This window comes from Lepidochelys kempii, chromosome 5 (genome assembly GCF_965140285.1).
Source record: "Lepidochelys kempii isolate rLepKem1 chromosome 5, rLepKem1.hap1, whole genome shotgun sequence".
Classification (NCBI taxonomy): Eukaryota; Metazoa; Chordata; order Testudines; family Cheloniidae; genus Lepidochelys; species Lepidochelys kempii.
The window spans coordinates 97,040,723-97,060,498 of record NC_136384.1 but is presented as its reverse complement, the minus strand read 5'-3'; the positions used below and the strand labels follow the sequence as shown (position 1 = coordinate 97,060,498).

The following is a 19,776-nucleotide window of genomic DNA, read 5'->3' as shown; positions in this document are numbered from 1 at the left end:
GGGTTCCTCACTGCAAAGTTGAGTTTTAGGATGCAATATAGAAGACTGGTGTCTGCTTATCTTCATAATTTAATGACTGCAGTCAAATCTGTCCAACTCTAATATCACAAGAAGCTTTAGTAATGATTTATATATTCTGGTCATGAGACTGTCACCCACACACCTCTCCCTTCCACTCCCCCCCCCTTTTTTTTTTCTATATTGTAGTTAATCTTTCATTGTAGCTTTTCCATTGTACCTGCTAATTACTAGATTTTATAATTAAGCTATGGATTTTAAACGCTATGTTACTTGTACACAGGTATTTAACAACTGGAAAAAATATATCTCCCTGTCTACAGGTTGTCCTTCATACCAGTGGGGATTCATGCTTTATAGTAATCATCAAAGCAAGTATGTTAAGTAATACAGAGCTGTACAAGAGAGCAATGACATACGATTGTTTTTTAATTGTGTAAACCTCTATACGAGATACCCTTAGGCAACCAACTGCCAAATTTAAAGTTTTTACTCCTAAACATGCGGGTGCTAAAACTTCTCAAAGAAAAAGGTCACTATGACTTTTTACCATAGGCAAAATGTATTTTTCTCTAACCTTATTCTCAGAACCAGCTGAGTCATTCTGGGTGACATTTTCCAACAAATAAATTAATTCAGTCTGAGGCAGACGCCCAGCATGGAAATTTTCAGCCCAAACAGCTAAATTTTGGTAAACCTATAAACTAAAAACTGGGTCTGACAGTGGGAACTGTGGGACAACTTTAGTAACAGACATTGCTACTAGCACTGCCTATAATGTAGGTCCTGGCTGTGTAATGAGTTGTGTACAGGTATACCCAAGCACCCTCATAGGCTTCATTATGTGTCCAAGAAGGAGCATGCATCTGCCTGTGTTCATTTCAGTGAGGTACCGAGGGCATTTGGCATTTTCACAATTCCATGTTACTCACACCTCATTACAAACTATATGAATTCTTTCAGTCATGACAGATTTTATGTTTTCCCTGGCATTGGACAGGGCTCAATGTGGGTCATCTCTAGAACTAATTGTATAAAAATAAAGAAATCTGGTGTAGTATACTCCACCAATCCAATCACCTTAACGCCCTTGTAAACTTTACCACTATATTCACCAATATCTGATACATGGATTTTCTAAAGACCTGATATTTGGTACCTCAGGATATATCTAATCTCACATAAGCTAACTCGGGCTTGCGGGGATTGGGCTGCAAGGCTATAAAACTGCAGTGTAAATGTTTGGGCTCGGGCTGGAGCCTGAACATGTCTGAACATCTACACTACAATTTTACAGCCCTGCAAGCATAAGTCAACTGACAAGGGCGAGCTGCAGGTGTTTATTGCAGTGTAGACATACCCGCAGAGACCACTTAACTATCAAGTTAATCATCAGGAATCTATGTAGAGTGTACCTCTTTACCACATTATCTCCTTGTGTCTGAATTATTGAGATGTTCCTATTACAATTTCCCTAGAAAAATCAATCAATCCTATTTCAATGGGACTCGCCTTCAGACCAGAGAGCTCATTTACCCATCCTTTGTCTTCAATGTATCATTTCTTATCTGTAAGGTATGACTAAAAGCAACATCATCTACAAGAATAGGTGAGCTTAGCCAGGGGCTCTCTTATACCCACTAGAATCAAGTCTTCAGAGTGGCACATTCCTGGCTTCTGATATTCTGCCTGAGTGTAGTGTCTTCTTTTGACCACAATCCAGATACCATAGAATTGCAGGGTTGGAAGGGACCTTAGAAGGTCATCTAGTCCAACCCCCTGCTCAAAGCAGGACCAATCCCCAACTAAATCATCCAGAACAACTCAACCAAAAAGATAAGTTTGAGAACAGCAGATGTTCTTTTCCAGCTTTGTTAAGGGTATAAGAATTTCTCTTCAAAACAGAGGTGATTTTAAGGAAACCAATATCCACTTGTTTCCATGCCATATCCAGAACATACCTAACATATGTCCACTCTGGTCTGATGGATCAAGCCTACTGTTCAGGAAATATACAAAACCAGGATACTTCACTAGCCTGGCTTTAGCCAGGCAAGATCTACTGTAGGAATGTCCGTATTTAATTTTGTGCTGAAAGAGGCAACACCCAACTCTGACATACATGCAAAGCTGCTACATAGGGAACTCCCAACATGTTTCTTTGTTTCTTCCTCCCCAAACACAAACTTTGGAAATAGGGTTTTACAAGTCTCTATCTCTGACTTTCTTTCACCTCTTCCTTAGCACTTTGGCTGAGAATAAGGGTTGAGGTGAAGACAAGAATGAGGAATGAAATAATTATTGGTAACAATTGCCTATATGGTTCCTTTCTTCATCTCTAAATCTATGAGCCCTCATTTGAAAATCTTTAATCCTAGTAAAGATGCTGCTCTAGGCCCTGAGTCAGATAAACCACAGGTAGAATTCTAAGGTAGATTGTAATATTCACATTTAAATTTGTCCAGGAAACAGGATTAACACCATTACTCTATAAAAGTAGTCTATTAACATTATATAGGTAATGGTAATTATATTCATAAACTTTTCATAATGCAATATATCTTATACACACACACCATGTTATTATTAAAATACATTACACAATGTTAATGTAATGCAGAAAGTTGCTATATTGAGAATAGGGATAGAACTGGTCAAATAAAGTTAATCAGAATGTAATTTGTCCCCTATGTTATTTGATAAATACTCTTTAAACCCTCATTTAGTAAAGCACTAAAGCGCATGCTTGAGCTTTGATTTCAGTGAGACTTAGCACATGCTTAAGAGTTTTGATGAATCAGGGCCATAGAGCCAGGGGAATAATTCAAAAATATCTGTGTATATGTATTCTGCAGATATTTTATTTGTAATATTCTTTCTTCAATTTACACCCAGATCTAATTTGGAATATATTTTTTTAAAAAACCTTGAATTCGCTTTGTCTTTCTTTGTGATACCTAAAACTTTTTTAAAGTTAATTTTAATTAGTTCTAATGTTCACCTAGCTGTTGAAGGGGTAAATATAACCAAGTGTATTAGCTGAAAATTCATTTCACACAGGAGTAGTTAACACATGTTGTTGCTGCCAGACATCTCTACATGGACTGAGGACCACCCAAACAGTGACACTGATCAGTAGCACTTTCAATATTTGTCATTAGAGCTAAAAGTTAATGTTTTATTAGACTCAAAAAAAGTTTGAGTTTACAAAATCTTTTGGAATTCATTTGAACATTTAAAAAACATAACTGCATTTGTTTCTTTAGAAAAATAATAAAAAAATATCTAAAAATGATCACAGCTGCCCAGGCAAATTATAACATATAAGGGCAAACTTGAAACCACCTTTAACTCTTGAACACAAAGGCACAGCCACCTTGGTCCCACCAGCTTGGGTTCTGGATTCAGATCAATTCAGTCAGACCCAAAGATCAAATACTTCAGTCCTTCAAGCACTTGTATTTAAATTTTCTCACTTGAGTATTCCCATTAATTTAAATGGGATGATTTATGTGTTAAGTACACATACATTTGAAGGATCTGGGCCTTAATAAAGTGAAACATTTTTCTGGTCACAGATATTGGTATAGGAATAATACAGGTTGAGAGTGGGAGCATGGTAGCTGTACATACTACATATTTCTACAGTGGATAGACCATTTATGAGCAATCCATCCATGTTTTAAAACTGTAAAAAATGAAGTTGAACATTTAGAACTTTGCTTTCTGCAACTATCCTTTCTGTAATAAACATACAGTACTAGTACCTCTCCATGGTTCTGATCCTGCAAACCTGTGCTCATGGGAATGAATAATCTTTACTCGCAGGAGGAAGAGTTTGCAAGATCAAACTCCACGAGATGGGATAGCGTACAGCTTCAAGGGTTCTCTCCTAGTACCTAGGTTTCTTGTAGGATCAAGTCCATATTCCTTGAATAGTTGAAACGCAACTATATACAAAGAGAGCTGAAGTGTGGACGTAAGATTTTCCAATAATAATAAATAATAATAATATATTTATCATGCCCTCCAGAGTCTGCAAGTTCAAGTCCCTGCTGAATGGAGAACAAAGTGGTCTATTTTAAAGTAATGAGATGTCATATTAATTGTGTTGTACCTGTTGTCAATGGTTATATTGTAACAATTAATTTCTAGTTCTTGAGTGGCACAGAAATATTCGGTTTTAGTAACTGTGCCATAGCTGTAAGACAAAAATGAACTTTAAGATGTATCAAGGATTGATAAAAATACAAAGAATAAAGGTAATAGGAAATAACTTAATTTTAGTTAAAACTGTCTAGAACAGAAAAGGATACATCAAAAACCGGACAACACCCCAAAACAAAGCCCCAAAATTCAACTTCCCCATCAGTATTTTACAAGCAATTTAGAGCCTGATACTGAGATACTGAGTGAGCAAGCTATCTTATGTATTTACTTTTTTATTTTTTGAGGTGCTCAGTTACTACAGTCATGGTGTCTCATAAAAACTTATCTTAGATAAATTGGCAGATAGATGGATCAATCACTGACAAAAAAGAAATCCAACTACTCTGTTTTTGAGAAAGCTGTTTAAGTTTTCCTGCTCTTAGGAACATATTAAATCCTTTGAGTGAAATCCTGGCCCCACAAAAATTAAATGGAATTTTGCCACTGATTTTAATGAGGCCAGGATTTAACCCATTGTACACTATTTTGAATTCATTATCTGTTGAAACATTGCTGTTTTGCCGAGTGATGCGTTTCTTTTCTCCAGTTTTTTAATAGATTTTGTAACACTCACACTGCAGTGAAATTCTGCTCTCTGCTGTGCAAATGGTGCTTCCATAAACAGGTCAAAGGGAGTCACGTGCTTGCATATTAGTTGTGTATGTGAATACAGGTATTGACCTCTAGTAGTATTTGTATTTTGATTCTCTAAGGTGAACTGAAAAGCTATCTTTATAAATAAGTAACTTGCATCCCCAAATAAATATAAAATATGTATAGATGATGTGGAGAATAACAATAAATATATTGTTTAAATAATTGGAAATTATTGTCTCCTTGATTACTTATCTGCCGAGTCCTAAGGGCTTAATCCTGCAAACGCTTACGACTAAACTTAGTGTTTAATACTGTGGACGGCCCTATTGAAGTCACCATTTTAGTGTCTAAGTCTTATGGCAGTAAAGTACTACTCTTTTAATGTCTGCAGGATTGAGCTCTAAATTAGAAAACTGCATTTCCCCTCCAAAAACTGATGCTATTTCTATCTCTTATAGTAGAACAATACAGAAGAAACACAGACCTTGAAAATCAGGTCTTGAAAGGCAAAATGTTTCTTATTTTTATTAATGGGGAGTCTGAATGCATATATTCACAAACAAAAGGGGGAAAAAAACAAAAAAAAAATCCTACTACATAAAATGAGTTAAGATTGAGAGCAGTTATCAGTAATTAAAGGGCAAAAAAAACAAAAACCCCAACCAACCAATCCAAACCACCACCTCCTTATATTAAAGGATGATAATGCACATTTAAGGCATCAAAGAAATCTATACCTTACCTTGTAGTTACACCATGCAATCATATTGCTTGTGACTAAGGCATTTTACTTTTTGGGTTCCAGTTCAAGCTAATTTTTTTAAATCACTTCAGTTTGGATATTATTCATTTTAAGAGGTTTTATTTTGGGGGGAAGAGAAGTTTGCACTGCTCCCTGCCCCTCACCTTCAGGGTGTCACTATAGAGTGCAACTGAAAGTACAATTTGGCTATCAACATTGAACGAGTTTGATACACCTGATTATAAGAAAAAAGCTGTAAATTTTCTTCCTTCATGCCATGCATTCCTTGTTAGGATATAGATTATCTGTCTGCAAAGGCCTGTACTTAAAGAATTTAGGTATATTCTTATCACTTGGCTAGTTATGGAGGTATAAAAGAAAGAATCAAAATCACTGTCTGCTGGTGTAAGGTCCTTCTCTTACTGTGACAGTCTGAGGCCCTGTTCTTAGGCTAAGGCCTTTGGCTAACCAACAGGCAGCCATAAACTGGGAAGGTTTCAGAGTAACAGCCGTGTTAGTCTGTATTCGCAAAAAGAAAAGGAGTACTTGTGGCACCTTAAAGACTAACCAATTTATTTGAGCATAAGCTTTCGTGAGCTACAGCTCACTTCATCAGATGCATACTGTGGAAAATACAGAAGATGAGCTTATGCTCAGATAAATTGGTTAGTCTCTAAGGTGCCACAAGTACTCCTTTTCTTTTTGCATAAACTGGGAAGCGATCGGTCACATCCTCACATTCCAAACTAGTCACACTGAAAGAAGGTATTATTGGGCTGTTAGGAATACAATCTTGTCCTGATACTGCCTATCACCTCCAGAGAAAGGAAAGTGCCTAGAAAATGTAAAAGAAAACTTAGTTTGATAGCATCCTGCCTGGCAAGAACCCACTTATCAATAGCTAGGATGTGAAATCCTCACTTCTGTATTGTTTTGTTCCCACTTTGCTATTGTTTGTCTGTATAATCTCTGTCTGGTTCTGTGATTGTTCCTGTCTGCTGTATAATTAATTTTGCTGGGTGTAAACTAATTAAGGTGATGGGATATAATTGGTTACATAGTTATGTTACAATATGTTAGGATTGGTTAGTTAAATTTCAGGAAAATGATTGGTTAAGGTATAGCTAAGCAGAACTCAAGTTTTACTATATAGTCTGCAGTCAATCAGGAAGTGAGGGGGTGGGTGTGTGGGTGGGGGTGGGAAAATGGGAACAGGGAATGGGGGTAAGGAAATTGGAATCATGTTTTGCTAAGGGCAGGAATGGGAACAGGGACACAGGTGTAAGGCTCTGTGGTGTCAGAGCTGGGAAGGAGGATACTAAGGAAGGAAACTGGAATCATGCTTGCTGGAAGTTCACCCCAATAAACATTGAATTGTTTGCACCTTTGGACTTCGGGTATTGTTGCTCTCTGTTCATGCGAGAAGGACCAGGGAAGTAAGTGGGTGAAGGAATAAGCCCCCTAACATTCCTCCTTAAATTCCGTGTTATCTACACGGAAGTACAAAGTTTTCTCTGAAACATAGTGCTACACCATTTAACCACAGAAGGTTTTCCAACGATCGGAAAAATTAGTACTTAAAAAGCACATTAATAACTCTGTAATATGAGCATAGTAGCAAGATTTTATGATACTGTCTGGTCAAAATATACTGTGATTTACAAGTGACAACTGTAAAACGGTGTGGCATTTAGTCTATATCTGTTTATATAAATGCTGTACACATTAATTTGATAATCAGAAGCAAAATGTATCTGTTTGAGATCCCAAGAAGAAAAGGGAGAGGAAACAAACTAACAAAAAAATTGCAGAATCTGGAATATAAATACACTCAGCACTTTCCCTTTATAAAGAAAAGGGAGGTTTGACACTTAAGGTTTGATCCTATGAGACTAAATTTTATGTGTTTCAATGTAATTAGAAGCATATTATGCATTGTTCCAATCAAGGGTATTACAAAACTGAGCTGTGTGTGGTGTCATATATTGTGTAAAAGTTCTATGGTCCTATATATAAAAACTTGAGATAATTAACATTTTCCTTCAAGTTTTCATTGAGGCCACAACTTTTTCTTTTAATTTCTTCTTCACAGCCTCATATTTCTCATGCAGTTTTGTTTCCACCATATTCAAATCAGATCCCTAAAAAATTCTGCCATCATAAAACAAACAAACAAACAAAGAGGTACTTCACAAGCCTCTGTTCCCACTTTCATCAGTTCACAGTCATTCCAAGAAAATCCAAAGGTAATCTGTCCGATTGCCCATACAGTCTCAACTATGAAATGATATTATTAGAAAACAATTTTCCAGTTTTTCAGATGCTAGCAATAAATAGCATTAAGGAAACTGTTTTTACTTCAGACAAGAAACAGTCCATAACACTTTGGGATGATTTGCATGGGTTTAATTTAGGAAGACTGGTTTTAAGTACATTTGTTACTATTGGCTACCATTTCATTGCACAGAATCACCTTCATATTAACAGAACAGTTCACTTAAAGAAAAACACTGATGATTAAAAACTGCATAGCTTACTGTATTGAAATCAAATCCCATAATATGCACTTTAAATTCAAGATCATTTTAATGAAGGAAACATATTCTTGTTTTCACTAGTTACAAAAAGGCAGAATCATTCATTAAAACTGTAAGAACACATTAGAAATTTCATCACATTTTAAATGCCAGTTATCTGTATACAAATTCTTAAATATTGCCCCTAACAATAACCCTCATTCTTATGAGTTAACATACTTACCTTCTTCATCCCTATGACTAATGAATAAACTTCATGTAGCCTTCAGCCACTGAATTTTAGACTGAAGTTTCCATACACCACACAATCAGATAAAGCTTGCTTTGCAATTGCAGTTAATGGAAACAGTGCTAAGAAACAATTACTACAAATTTCCACATGCTTAAATTGAAAAGCTTTCAGAGAGAGGAACAGGGTGATTGACTGTGAAAACTCTGGTGAACTGTTTTTATTGTAATGAAATTGAAGAGCTTGTGTTACCTTGTAATCAGGAACTTGTGCCTTCATCTGCTTTCAGTTGCAAATCACAGTAAATAAATGATTAACATTCACAATGTCACTTACTTGGATTTTCAGTAACAGTTCAGGATAACATTCCAATGATAACAAAATGTTCCGTTTTACAATAGTTTATTGTGTATGTACACTGCCACCTACAGTTTCAAGGTTATAACTGTATGCTCTGAAATAATTAACCCAGCCAAATGTACAGGTTGGTCTAAAAGTTATTTAACATCATAAGAACGGCCATACTGGGTCAGACCAAAGGTCCATCTAACCTAGTATCCTGTCTTCTGACAGTGGCCAATCCCACGTGCCCCGTAGGTAATGAACAGAACAGGTAATCATCAAGTTATAGAGTAATGGTGTTAATCCTGTTTCCTGGACAAATTTAAATGTGAACATTACAATCTACCTTAGAATTCTACCTGTGGTTTATCTGACTCAGGGCCTAGAGCAGCATCTTTACTAGGATTAAAGATTTTCAAATGAGGGCTCATAGATTTAGAGATGAAGAAAGGAACCATATAGGCAATTGTTACCAATAATTATTTCATTCCTCATTCTTGTCTTCACCTCAACCCTTATTCTCAGCCAAAGTGCTAAGGAAGAGGTGAAAGAAAGTCAGAGATAGAGACTTGTAAAACCCTATTTCCAAAGTTTGTGTTTGGGGAGGAAGAAACAAAGAAACATGTTGGGAGTTCCCTATGTAGCAGCTTTGCATGTATGTCAGAGTTGGGTGTTGCCTCTTTCAGCACAAAATTAAATACGGACATTCCTACAGTAGATCTTGCCTGGCTAAAGCCAGGCTAGTGAAGTATCCTGGTTTTGTATATTTCCTGAACAGTAGGCTTGATCCATCAGACCAGAGTGGACATATGTTAGGTATGTTCTGGATATGGCATGGAAACAAGTGGATATTGGTTTCCCTAAAATCACCTCTGTTTTGAAGAGAAATTCTTATACCCTTAACAAAGCTGGAAAAGAACATCTGCTGTTCTCAAACTTATCTTTTTGGTTGAGTTGTTCTGGATGATTTAGTTGGGGATTGGTCCTGCTTTGAGCAGGGGGTTGGACTAGATGACCTTCTAAGGTCCCTTCCAAGCCTGCTATTCTATGATATCTATGAAGTGATGAATCCCATCACCCCTTCCCAGCTTCTGGCAAACAGAGGCTAGGGACACCATCCCAGCCCATCCTGGTTAATAGCCATTGATGGAGCTATTCTCCATGAATTTATTGAGCTCTTTTTTGAACTGTTAGAGTCTTGGTCTTCACAACATCCTCTGGCAAAGAGTTCCATAGGTTGACCGTGCGTCGTGTGAAAAAAATACTTCGTTTGTTTTAAACCTGCTCCCTATTAATTTCATTTGGTAACCTCTAATTCTTGCGTTATGACGAGGAGAAAATAACACTTCCTTATTTACTTTCTCCACACCAGTCATGATTTTACAGACCTCTATCATATCCCCCCCTTCATCCTCTCTTTTCCAGGCTGAAAAGTCCGAGTTTTATTAATCTCTCTTCATGCGACGGCCATTCCATACCCCTAATAATTTTTGTTGCCCTTTTCTGAACCTTTTCCAATTCCAATATTTTTTTTTTTTGAGATGGGGTGACCACATCTGCACACAGTATTCAAGATGTGGGCATACCATGGATTTATATAGTGGCAATATGATATTTTATTATCAATCCCTTTCTTTAGGATTCCCAACATTCTGTTCGCTTTTTTGACTCGCTGCACATTGAGTAGATGTTCTCAGAGAACTATCCATAATGATTCCAAGATCTTTCTTTAGTGGTAACGGCCAATTTTGACCCAATTACGTATGTATAGTTGTGATTATATTTTCCAATGTGCATTACTTTGCATTTATCAACATTGAATTTCATCTGCCATTTTGTTGCCCAGTCACCCCGTTTTGAGAGATCCTTTTGTAGCTCTTTCCACTCTGCCTGGGTCTTCACTATCTTGAGTGGTTTTGTATCATTTGCAAATTTTGTCACCTCACTGTTTACCCCTTTTTTCAGATCATCTATGAATACGTTAAATAGGACTGGGCCCAGTACTGATCCCTGGGGGACACCAGCATCACCTAAGGAACACAAGAATTGTTTTATCACACCAGTAGTCCATCCAATCTAGTATCATCTCTAACTATGCCATACCAGATGCTTCAAGAAAACATGCAAGAATTATGGGCTAACATGCTCCTAGCATAAGTGTCTTCCTACAACCTCTTCCCCCACAAACTCACCCTAAACTCACCCTAAGGATCCTCTACATGCTTTACTTCTGGGGGAGTTCTGCACCAAAAAATTAAAAATTCCGTGCACAAAATTTTGAGCTGTCTGAGGAGATATCTGAGCCATTAGTGATTATCTTCGAAAAAAGTCATGGAAGACTGGAGAAATTCCAGAGAACTGGAAAAGGGCAAATATAGTGCCCATCTATTAAAAAAAATAAGGACAACCCGGGGAAGTACAGACCAGTCAGCTTAACTTCAGTACCTGGAAAGATAATGGAGAAAATAATCAAGCAATCAATTTGTAAACACCTAGAAAATAAGTAACAAGTTAGCACGGATTTATCAAGAACAAATTGTGTCAAACCAACCTAATAGCTTTCTTTGACAGGGAAACAAGCCTTGGGGGTAGGACGGAAGTGGTAGATATGGTATATCTTTACTTTAGTAAGGCTTTTGATACGGTCACGCACACCCTTCTCAAAAAAAACCAAAAACTCCTTTGCCAACTAGACACTTAAAGGGGCATTGTGCCCAAAAGCCATTAAGGGGTATGATTTGTGTTCTAATCTTGAGAATGAGAAGAGTTCTGTGTCTTGTACTAAAGAACACATGACCTAGGAGTGAGAATCCTGCACAGATATATAGAAAAGAATCATACTCATAACCAAATTTGCCTTTTCAGCATATGTAGTGTAAGATGTTTAATTTCACACACACACCATTTTTTTAAAAAAATTCTCAATTCTTCTACCTCACATTTTCTTACCTGGAATTTTGAAGGTAACTGTAGCACCTTTTGAAACAGTAATTAGTTCTAGTCAGTGTTTGGTTCAATAGGCTGCTAAATAACTGGGTAGTGGAGTATGACCATAACCTTTGTGAATGTGCATGTTATTCATGTTTTACAGAAACACTGCCAGAAATATTAGCTTAAAACATCAAATTAAAAGTAATTTTAAGTACTACGCTTGCACCTGACTCCCTTGAGAGTCTGATTTTATAATATTTTCCTATTTTTAAAAATGATATTTCTACTTTGCTGTTGGGTAAATAAACCACAAGAACTTATGGAAATAGGGAGACTGGCCACTCACAAAGATGTCATCAAATACACAAAATGAACCAACTACGAAAAAAAAGAAAAATCTTACTTTCTACTAACTTCTTTCAGTTATAGTAAACAGATGTTACTGAAAAGCACATAATTTAAAAATTATGCACAATTGACTTTTTAAAAAAAATTGACTGTGTCCCTTTAAATCCAAGATACTGTAAAACTTAAATAAAAATTATACAGTCAAAACAAACACTGAAAGCTTTAAAAATGGACCTCGATATAGTAGCAATGATTAGAGCATTAGATACACCTCTGGAGATGTAGGATCACATACAAATTAAAATGAAATTTATTTTGTTTTGCTATAGTGCAACTGAGGTCTAGTCAAATAAAAACACCAACACAATCTGACAAATATCCAGAAATACTGGCCACTTGAGTTCAAGAAGTCTATTTAGGGAAACGCAGCAAAGGGGAACATTGAGGAGAGAACCAGGATACACTGAAGCAGCATGGTAAGAAAGATTTCCAGCAAAAGCTTCATGCTATGCCCAGGTCTAGCCCCTTTCTTCACCTCTGTGCGAACCACAAAAAAATGAATTCAAGCTGCACACAGTGTAAAAACTGAAGACAAAGTACAAACACTAAAGGATTTTCGAAATGTTTACTAAGTAGGCCATCCAACTTAGTACTGTAACCAAACATATCCAAGCAATAACAAATTACAATTACATGAGTAACATTCTGAAGACAGAAGAAAAGATGGGTAATTTAAATATAGTACAAAAATGCTCAAATATACATTGAAAACTTTATTGTTCTTTAGCAAAATAAGTTTTTTAAAAATTCACCAAAGCCTTCTCAAAGCAAATATGATACCAACAAAAATATCTCATTTCCAGGATACTTGGAGACAAATCACATGAAATCAAAGTTCACCAATAAGACATGACATCTAATTTCGGACAACTATTAGTGACAAAAGTGTATCAAATAAAAAAAAATGAGCACTAAGGTCCCATTCCTGCAGCAGCACATGAATTTAATGGGACTACATAGGTGTGAAAAGTTATGTACATGCACAAGTCTTTGCAGGACTGGGACCTAAATCACTCAACCCTGAAAAAGTGTGCCTGATCATTTCACTCTGCTCTTCTTGTCAGCTTTGTACATCTCAGGCAGTTCAACCCCACAAAATGCTCTAATCCCAATGACAACAAAAAATGGGAATAGCACTAACTTGAGCACGTGAAAAAGAAAACAATACACTCATAAGCCACCTACTGATTCAAGTTATCACTAGTGAGAAGGTGAAGTAACTTAGGGCAGCTCTCAGCAGAAAAGAAAATCCCACCATAGTCATTTCTGGTTTGCATAGAAATACTTGTATCTGATTTTTGTTTGTTTTTGTTCAACATCTAAAGCAAAAACATCAGAAAAGATTGTAAAGGTGGTTGTTTTGGTGTAGTTTTTTTAAATAAGTGCATGGTATAAAAATCTCACTTTTATGTATGTCAACTACATCTTTTCTGTTCAGGGCAGGAGGAATGTTTTGGCATTTGTCTTCTACCGGTAGCGCTCCAAGCTATTCATTTTGCTGGCTATGAAAGTCCAGAAATAAATTCTGATTTTCTACACATTGTTACACATCCATTTTTCAAATATTTCTGCCAGTACTGTGTCAGTAGCCTTCTCGCCATTGTATAGGTAAATTCACCTTTCCAATTTATTGGCAAGTGTCCAACAACGACCCTTCAATCAATGTAGACAAACCCATCCTTACTTATGCAGATTGGAACAGTAAGTATGTTTCTGACATTTTGAAAAAAGAATGTTATACTTTTGTCAAAGTAGGAAAAACCTGAATACAAACAGAAACAAGCCCCCTCAAAATAGATTTGCTACAAGGAATTAATTACTCAGGTCTCCATTTCAGTCTCTATGATTTCAGTCCTGGAAGTAGTTCTTGCATCTGTCATGTTCTCCCCATCTAAGTCCAGAATGCCAGACAGATCAATAGCAGGTAATGGTGCTCTCCAGTACTGGAATGAGTTGTATTGCCAAATTTCTTCCTCATGCTTTGGAAATAAAACATAACACGTTAATGTATGGCACTAGAGTAGAAAGAAGAGAATAACCCCCTTTGCAAAAGAAACTGAGCCAAGAGGTACTTCCCAGATGGTTTTAGGGTTATATATTTTACTTTCTTAAATGTTCTAAGAAAACGTAATACATTAAAAAATAATGGACAATCCTAACCAAATAATTTGCTTCTGTTTTTGGCGTAATTATTTAAATATTTTTGCTGAGGACTATTGTATTGTCTTTGGGTACCTTGTGTACAACCTTGTCTACTGCAGCTCACAGTTTATGCATGCAATGATATTTAAGAGGCAATGTTTCTGCACTTTAACTTTACACAAATCAAAATTGTTCATCACAAACCCTCCTTTGTTGCCTCTCACACAATATACGAACACTATGGACAATTTCAAAGTCTGAGACTCATGAGACGTTTCTTAGCTTAAGGAACATTCCAAAAGTGGTATCAGTCACAAGAATCGTAAGTATTTCCCCAGTAGAGAGCTGAATACATCTATGGTAGATTTATTTAAAGAATGGTAGCTACAGTGAAAGCAAAATATTAGAAAAGATTTCTAATATTTTCTGTTCATTTTTTCTTTCTATATCTACGTATATGTAAATACAAACAAAGCAAAGTTAATAATGAATTTTCACCAGGGTATATGATAAGCAGTGCAGATGACAACTAATAAGACTGGAACAAATTCATTACTGATTTACTCTGCAGACAGATTTGTTACAAAACTGTTTTTCCCCCCCTTCTGTTGGCAAATCTATCTGTTTTTAGCCAGAGATCATTACTCAAATAAGCAGCACTAAAGTTAATGGAGTGAGACACTCCAAGCAAAGACTGTTTCTGTTGAAGAAACACAGACCATAAAAAAGGGAACATAATTAAACCTCCAAGTCATCCACTGTGGGATATATAAAATATTTGTTATGTATAAAAGTTGCTCCTCCAGACTCATGATTCCTTCCTACCCTAAGGGACTAAGCAAAAACAATTACTCCTGTCACAACTTAAAATGACATGTATTTCTGTATAATTTTGTTTTACTGTATTGTTTCTAATACTCAGAATCTTGAAACAATTCTTTCCATTTCTATTGGAGTTTGAAATTAATATGGTATTCCTAACTGCAGAATTGGCATCATTCAGTGTAGACATGGCTTTTGAAATAAAATTTTGCACCCTCTGCTGGCTCTGCAGTAGACGAAAACAAAATGTGATCAAATAATTACATAGAATTATCAGGCAGTCATTTGGTGTCATAGTATTAAGTGTTTGAACCCAACATGCAGTTTTTATGAAGATCTCTAGGCATTTTGCAAAGCCTACATCCACATACATGTGCACAAATACAATATGTTTTCAGCTAACAGCACTTTATCATCATTATTATTTACTATTTGTATTACCATAGTGCCTAGGAACTCTAGTCTAGGAACCAGAACACCATTATGCTAAGCACTGTAGTGCTTTACTATCACAAATTGTGTTTTTCATTTATACAAGATCTTTGGAGACAGACTAAAATAGCATAGTATGCCCATACGTTAGATGTCTGTGACACAAGCAGTAGGAGAATGTAGTGCCATAGAGATAGAAAGGCTATTTACATTTTAATTAAAATAAAGACAAAATTACATTCATAATATAGGGGATTATATGCATCAAAATCTTTCAAATTTAAATTTTTATATTGCATAGTATCAATGATGCACGTAAAAAGTAACGATTTACATTGCTGAAGCTTCTAGAGGCTTCAAACAAGCTAAGGTACGATTGTGCTAGGAACTGTACAACCATATAGTAGACAATCCCTGCTCCCAAGTGGTTACAATGTAGGGCCCCAATGCAAAGACCACTCCTGCTTAACTTTAAGCATGGGCGTAAGCTGTTGTAGGAACAGGACCTCAGCTTATTTACCGAAAGGAAAAAATAAACAAAGAGTCCCTTTGTATCATGCACAACCTATACTGCCAAAGAAAGGATAACTTCAGACCACAAACGATCGCTGCAAGCGCCAAACACTAGCAAAAAGAATGTGTGGGAAGGGTCAGAACTTTTGTATAACTTTGGAATATTTTCAAAACAGGGCTTTGAAAATCCACTTGCCAAGGGTAAGTGGAAAGCCTACAGGCCTTAAACCATCTATAGAATTTAATCTTTCGTTTGAAAAGACTGATTTTTTCTAACTCTACCGATACAAAGATAAACTCCCAAATGTGACAAACGATGCTGTCTTCTTGAGTCTGCAAAGTCAGCTCTAGGACAACTGCAGTTATTCACAGCTTTGCCAAGCAGCAGCATTAAATTAAAAAAAAAAAAAAAAAAAAAGATTCCGGTCCGTTTTGCTACTGTTATTATGACATCTATAGGAAGCAATAAAATTGTGAATAATGTCAATTTCATTATGCTGCTGTTTGGGAGAGCTATGAGTAGTAGAAACATCAATGGAAGAGTTAGCAGTTTGCTGGACCCCAAATAAACAGGTTAGAGGGGTAGAGTAACCAAGTAGTTCTGTTATCAGAAAACTCCACCTCTTCAGGAGTGTGTATGTCTGATAAATTTGGAACTAGAGGATATCAAAAAAGAAGCACCCTAAGCAGAGTTTATAGACACTAGTAAATTTGTCAAGACTTATTTGTCAACATATAGCCCAAAAGATACTTTAAAAACAGACATTTAAAAATCTTTCTGCAGAATTATTTTCAGCAAGTCATATCTATCTCCTTAGTAAGGCAGAACAAGGTATGTTTACAGCCTTCTATACAGGAAAAAAGGTTTACATCATTACAATTAGTAATTACAATTACTCTGACAAGGTAAAAACAGAGATAAATAATGAACTCAACATTTCCAATACAAATCCTTAAACCAACTTGTGCTATCAAAATACTCAGTGGAGGAAGGAGTCGGTCTTTTCTCCTTCCAAACAGAGATATGTTCTTGTATGAAGCATGGCGTAGTATGGGTTTTCCATTGGATTAAAAAATCCTTCCTCACTTCATTTGTGGGATAATTCTACATATTTCATATGTACATTTCTGAGCATGAGGGAAAGAAAGAGGAGCAGGAGAAGAGAACACGATACTGTACATGGAAAGCAGAAAGCCCAACACAGCTGTCAGTTGTACATAGTTATGTCTTCAAGGACCCAGATTTTAAAAAATGGTTACCTAAAACTGGGGTTTTAAGTCTATAATTGGCCAGATTTTTAAAAATACTAAGTCTCCAAGAACTCCCCATTAATTTGGTCAAGGCTTCTATTTTCAGTTAAAACAGCTAAGTTGGCAGGGAGATGAACTAATAGATCTTTTCTACCCCAGCTTCTATAATTTATACTTGGGGAGGAGGCTTTACAGTTGTTTTATTCAGGAATTTCCTTCAACAAAAGTTAAGTGTTGTAGAACTCTTGCCTATCATTGCCATTTAGTTTTATTTTTTAAATATGCATTTATTTTTCTGCCTCATGACAGGTTTAAAGATGTGCAACAGGTTAAAAGTATGTACTTTCCCCCTATAATATTGAATATAATCACAGATCTGCGAATTGCACTTTTATAATAATAATAATTGAACTGATGCTTATTTGTGACATCTTCCCACTGGACCTGTTGCTTCAAGTGGGTCACTCTGGCAGCACTGCACAGAACAGCTGTGCTAGGGAAAAATTTCAGTGCAAAGTTAGTCTCTGAGAAACCTCAACTCTGTGGATTTAATAATCTAGAAATGATGTCAGCCATTAACATGGAATCCTTCTTGTATGTATTCCAATGGTGAAGTGAAGTCAAACTAAACTGTCATGTGTTCAGAAAAAGTTCAGTTTTACCTTCTGCCTGGAGAATGAGCACTACAGAGAGGGAGAGTGGTGACACAAGTCCTCGTAGTGTTCCAGTGAGATGAAAGACCCCTGAAGGAGGCATGCGTAATCTATGGAAGACTCCATTTACAGGAGGCACAAGCTACACAGAAATCTTAGAAATACAGAGTAAGATATCTTATCTAGTTAAAATTCAAGTGAGGTGTGTGCACTGTGTTAAACCAGTAAGTTTTGTGCAGCGGCAGTGGAACAATCTGTATAGTGGGGCCGCTGAGAGCCATTGAACCTAACTGTAAACCCTGTATACCATGCATGGAAACTACTTTAAATACCTACGGTTTTGTGGTTAGAGACTGATGCAAATAACCTTTATATATTGCCCAGCTGAAGAACCACCTGTGTAGGAAAGCACTCACTTGGTCCAGCTACAAAAGATGTTTTGTTAAAAAGCAGAGATGATAATGCTCAACCTTCAAACAAGATTTACACAGAAGTAGCTGGGAGGAACAGCTGTATCTGGACAGTGAACAACCACCAGGTGTTTCAGATAAGCCCAACACTTGTTTGGCCATACCCATGAATGGCAAGTGCCTTCTGTAGGCACAAGAGAGAGTTTGGTGTGAAGAGAGCAGCTAGGCAGGGGCAAGAGAGGGGCACGCTGTGCTTTCTGCACTGACTTTACCGGGCTGTTACCCATGCGGGACACCCCCCCCACAGAGGAGCCGTGTGTCCGAGTCTCTCCCACCCCGCCTTTCCCCTCAGTGCCTGGCACAGGGGCCCTGAACCGCCGAAACCAAGCCCGGTCTGCAGGCTAGGACCCTCTCGAAGCCTTAACAGCCGATCCACCCGAATCAGCACGACCCCTCCCCCGCCCCGGCCTTTACCTCCTCGGGTCCCCGCTCTTCCCCCAGAGGATCCGGGCCGCTTGCCCGCATCGCCGGTTCCGGCCGGGGCCCTACGTCCCCCCCGCGCTGCTGCCGCCTCCTCCCTCCCGGGCTGGCGGGGTCTCCAGGCTCCCTCCCAGGCCTGTTGCCTCTGAGCCCAGGCCGCTTCCCCGGAGGCGCCTCGGCCTCCTCCAGTTTCCGCTTCTTGTCCGGGCCCCCGGATACCGCGCGGCCGGGGCTCCACAGCTCGGGGCCGTCCCGCAGGCACCTCCCGGGCACGCGGAGCAACGGAGGCGGTTCGGGCAGGAAACGCTTCCAGGGCGCGTGACACACTAACGGCTCCGCGTGCCGCTTGGCCATCAGCTGGCTGAGCGCGAGCAGCTGTACCTCCGCGGCGCGCGCGGCCCCAAGCACTTCTCTCCCAGCGGGCGGGACAGGGCGAGGTGCGCATGCGACTTGCGGGGGGATAACGTCCTTCCCTCCCCTTCCGCGTCTCGTAGTGCCCTCTAAGGGGCGTGCTCATGGCGCCAGCTCTCTCGCTGCGCGGTGGGGTGGGCTGGAAGCCGCCATCTCCACACCAATGTAGGGGGGAACACTAGAGCCTGCCACGAGCTCTGGCTGTTACCGCGTGAACCTCTTGCCCGGCTGGTCACTTATCTATGCCACCCCGTCCCGCGCCTTTCTTGGTTGGGCTGCTTGCTTCGGAACTCTCTCCTGTTTTGTAGCTACCCAGTGTTGGAGCAGGGGCACGAAGCTGTACAACCTCACTAACCACCTGTAATTTACCAGGCTCCAGCTGTTTAGGACCCTTGGTATAAACTAGAGCTAAGCACTGCTGATTTAATGCCGCCCGGGGCAGAGGAGCTACGTTTCAGCCCCTGTCTTTATCTTGGCGCAGGGTGAGACCTACAATTCACCGCAAGGGTCCAGCTGTGGGCATACCAAAGTCACATGAAGAGGGATTTAGTACATCCCTGCTTAGGGACATATCTCTAGGGATGAAGTTCAAATGTGGATTCACCTTGTTGCAGCTTTAGCCCATTACAAACTTTGCTGTCGCTTTAGC

General features: G+C 38.3%; 2 protein-coding genes across 3 annotated transcripts in view; both read right to left on the bottom strand.

Moving 5' to 3' along the window:
• Nucleotides 1–13,829, bottom strand: part of TRPM6 (transient receptor potential cation channel subfamily M member 6) — a 161,112-nt gene extending 147,283 nt beyond the window's left edge. The window contains exon 1 of the mRNA XM_073345124.2: nucleotides 8,327–13,829. Coding sequence (XP_073201225.1) covers nucleotides 8,327–8,335 — 9 coding nt within the window. The 5' untranslated portion in view covers nucleotides 8,336–13,829. The remainder of the gene's footprint in view (nucleotides 1–8,326) is intronic.
• Nucleotides 13,830–13,917: 88 nt separating this feature from the next.
• Nucleotides 13,918–19,776, bottom strand: part of CARNMT1 (carnosine N-methyltransferase 1) — a 42,142-nt gene continuing 36,283 nt past the window's right edge. For both annotated transcript variants that reach the window (XM_073345128.1, XM_073345129.1), the window contains exon 9: nucleotides 13,918–13,992. The gene's annotated coding sequence lies outside the window, so the exon portion shown is untranslated. The remainder of the gene's footprint in view (nucleotides 13,993–19,776) is intronic.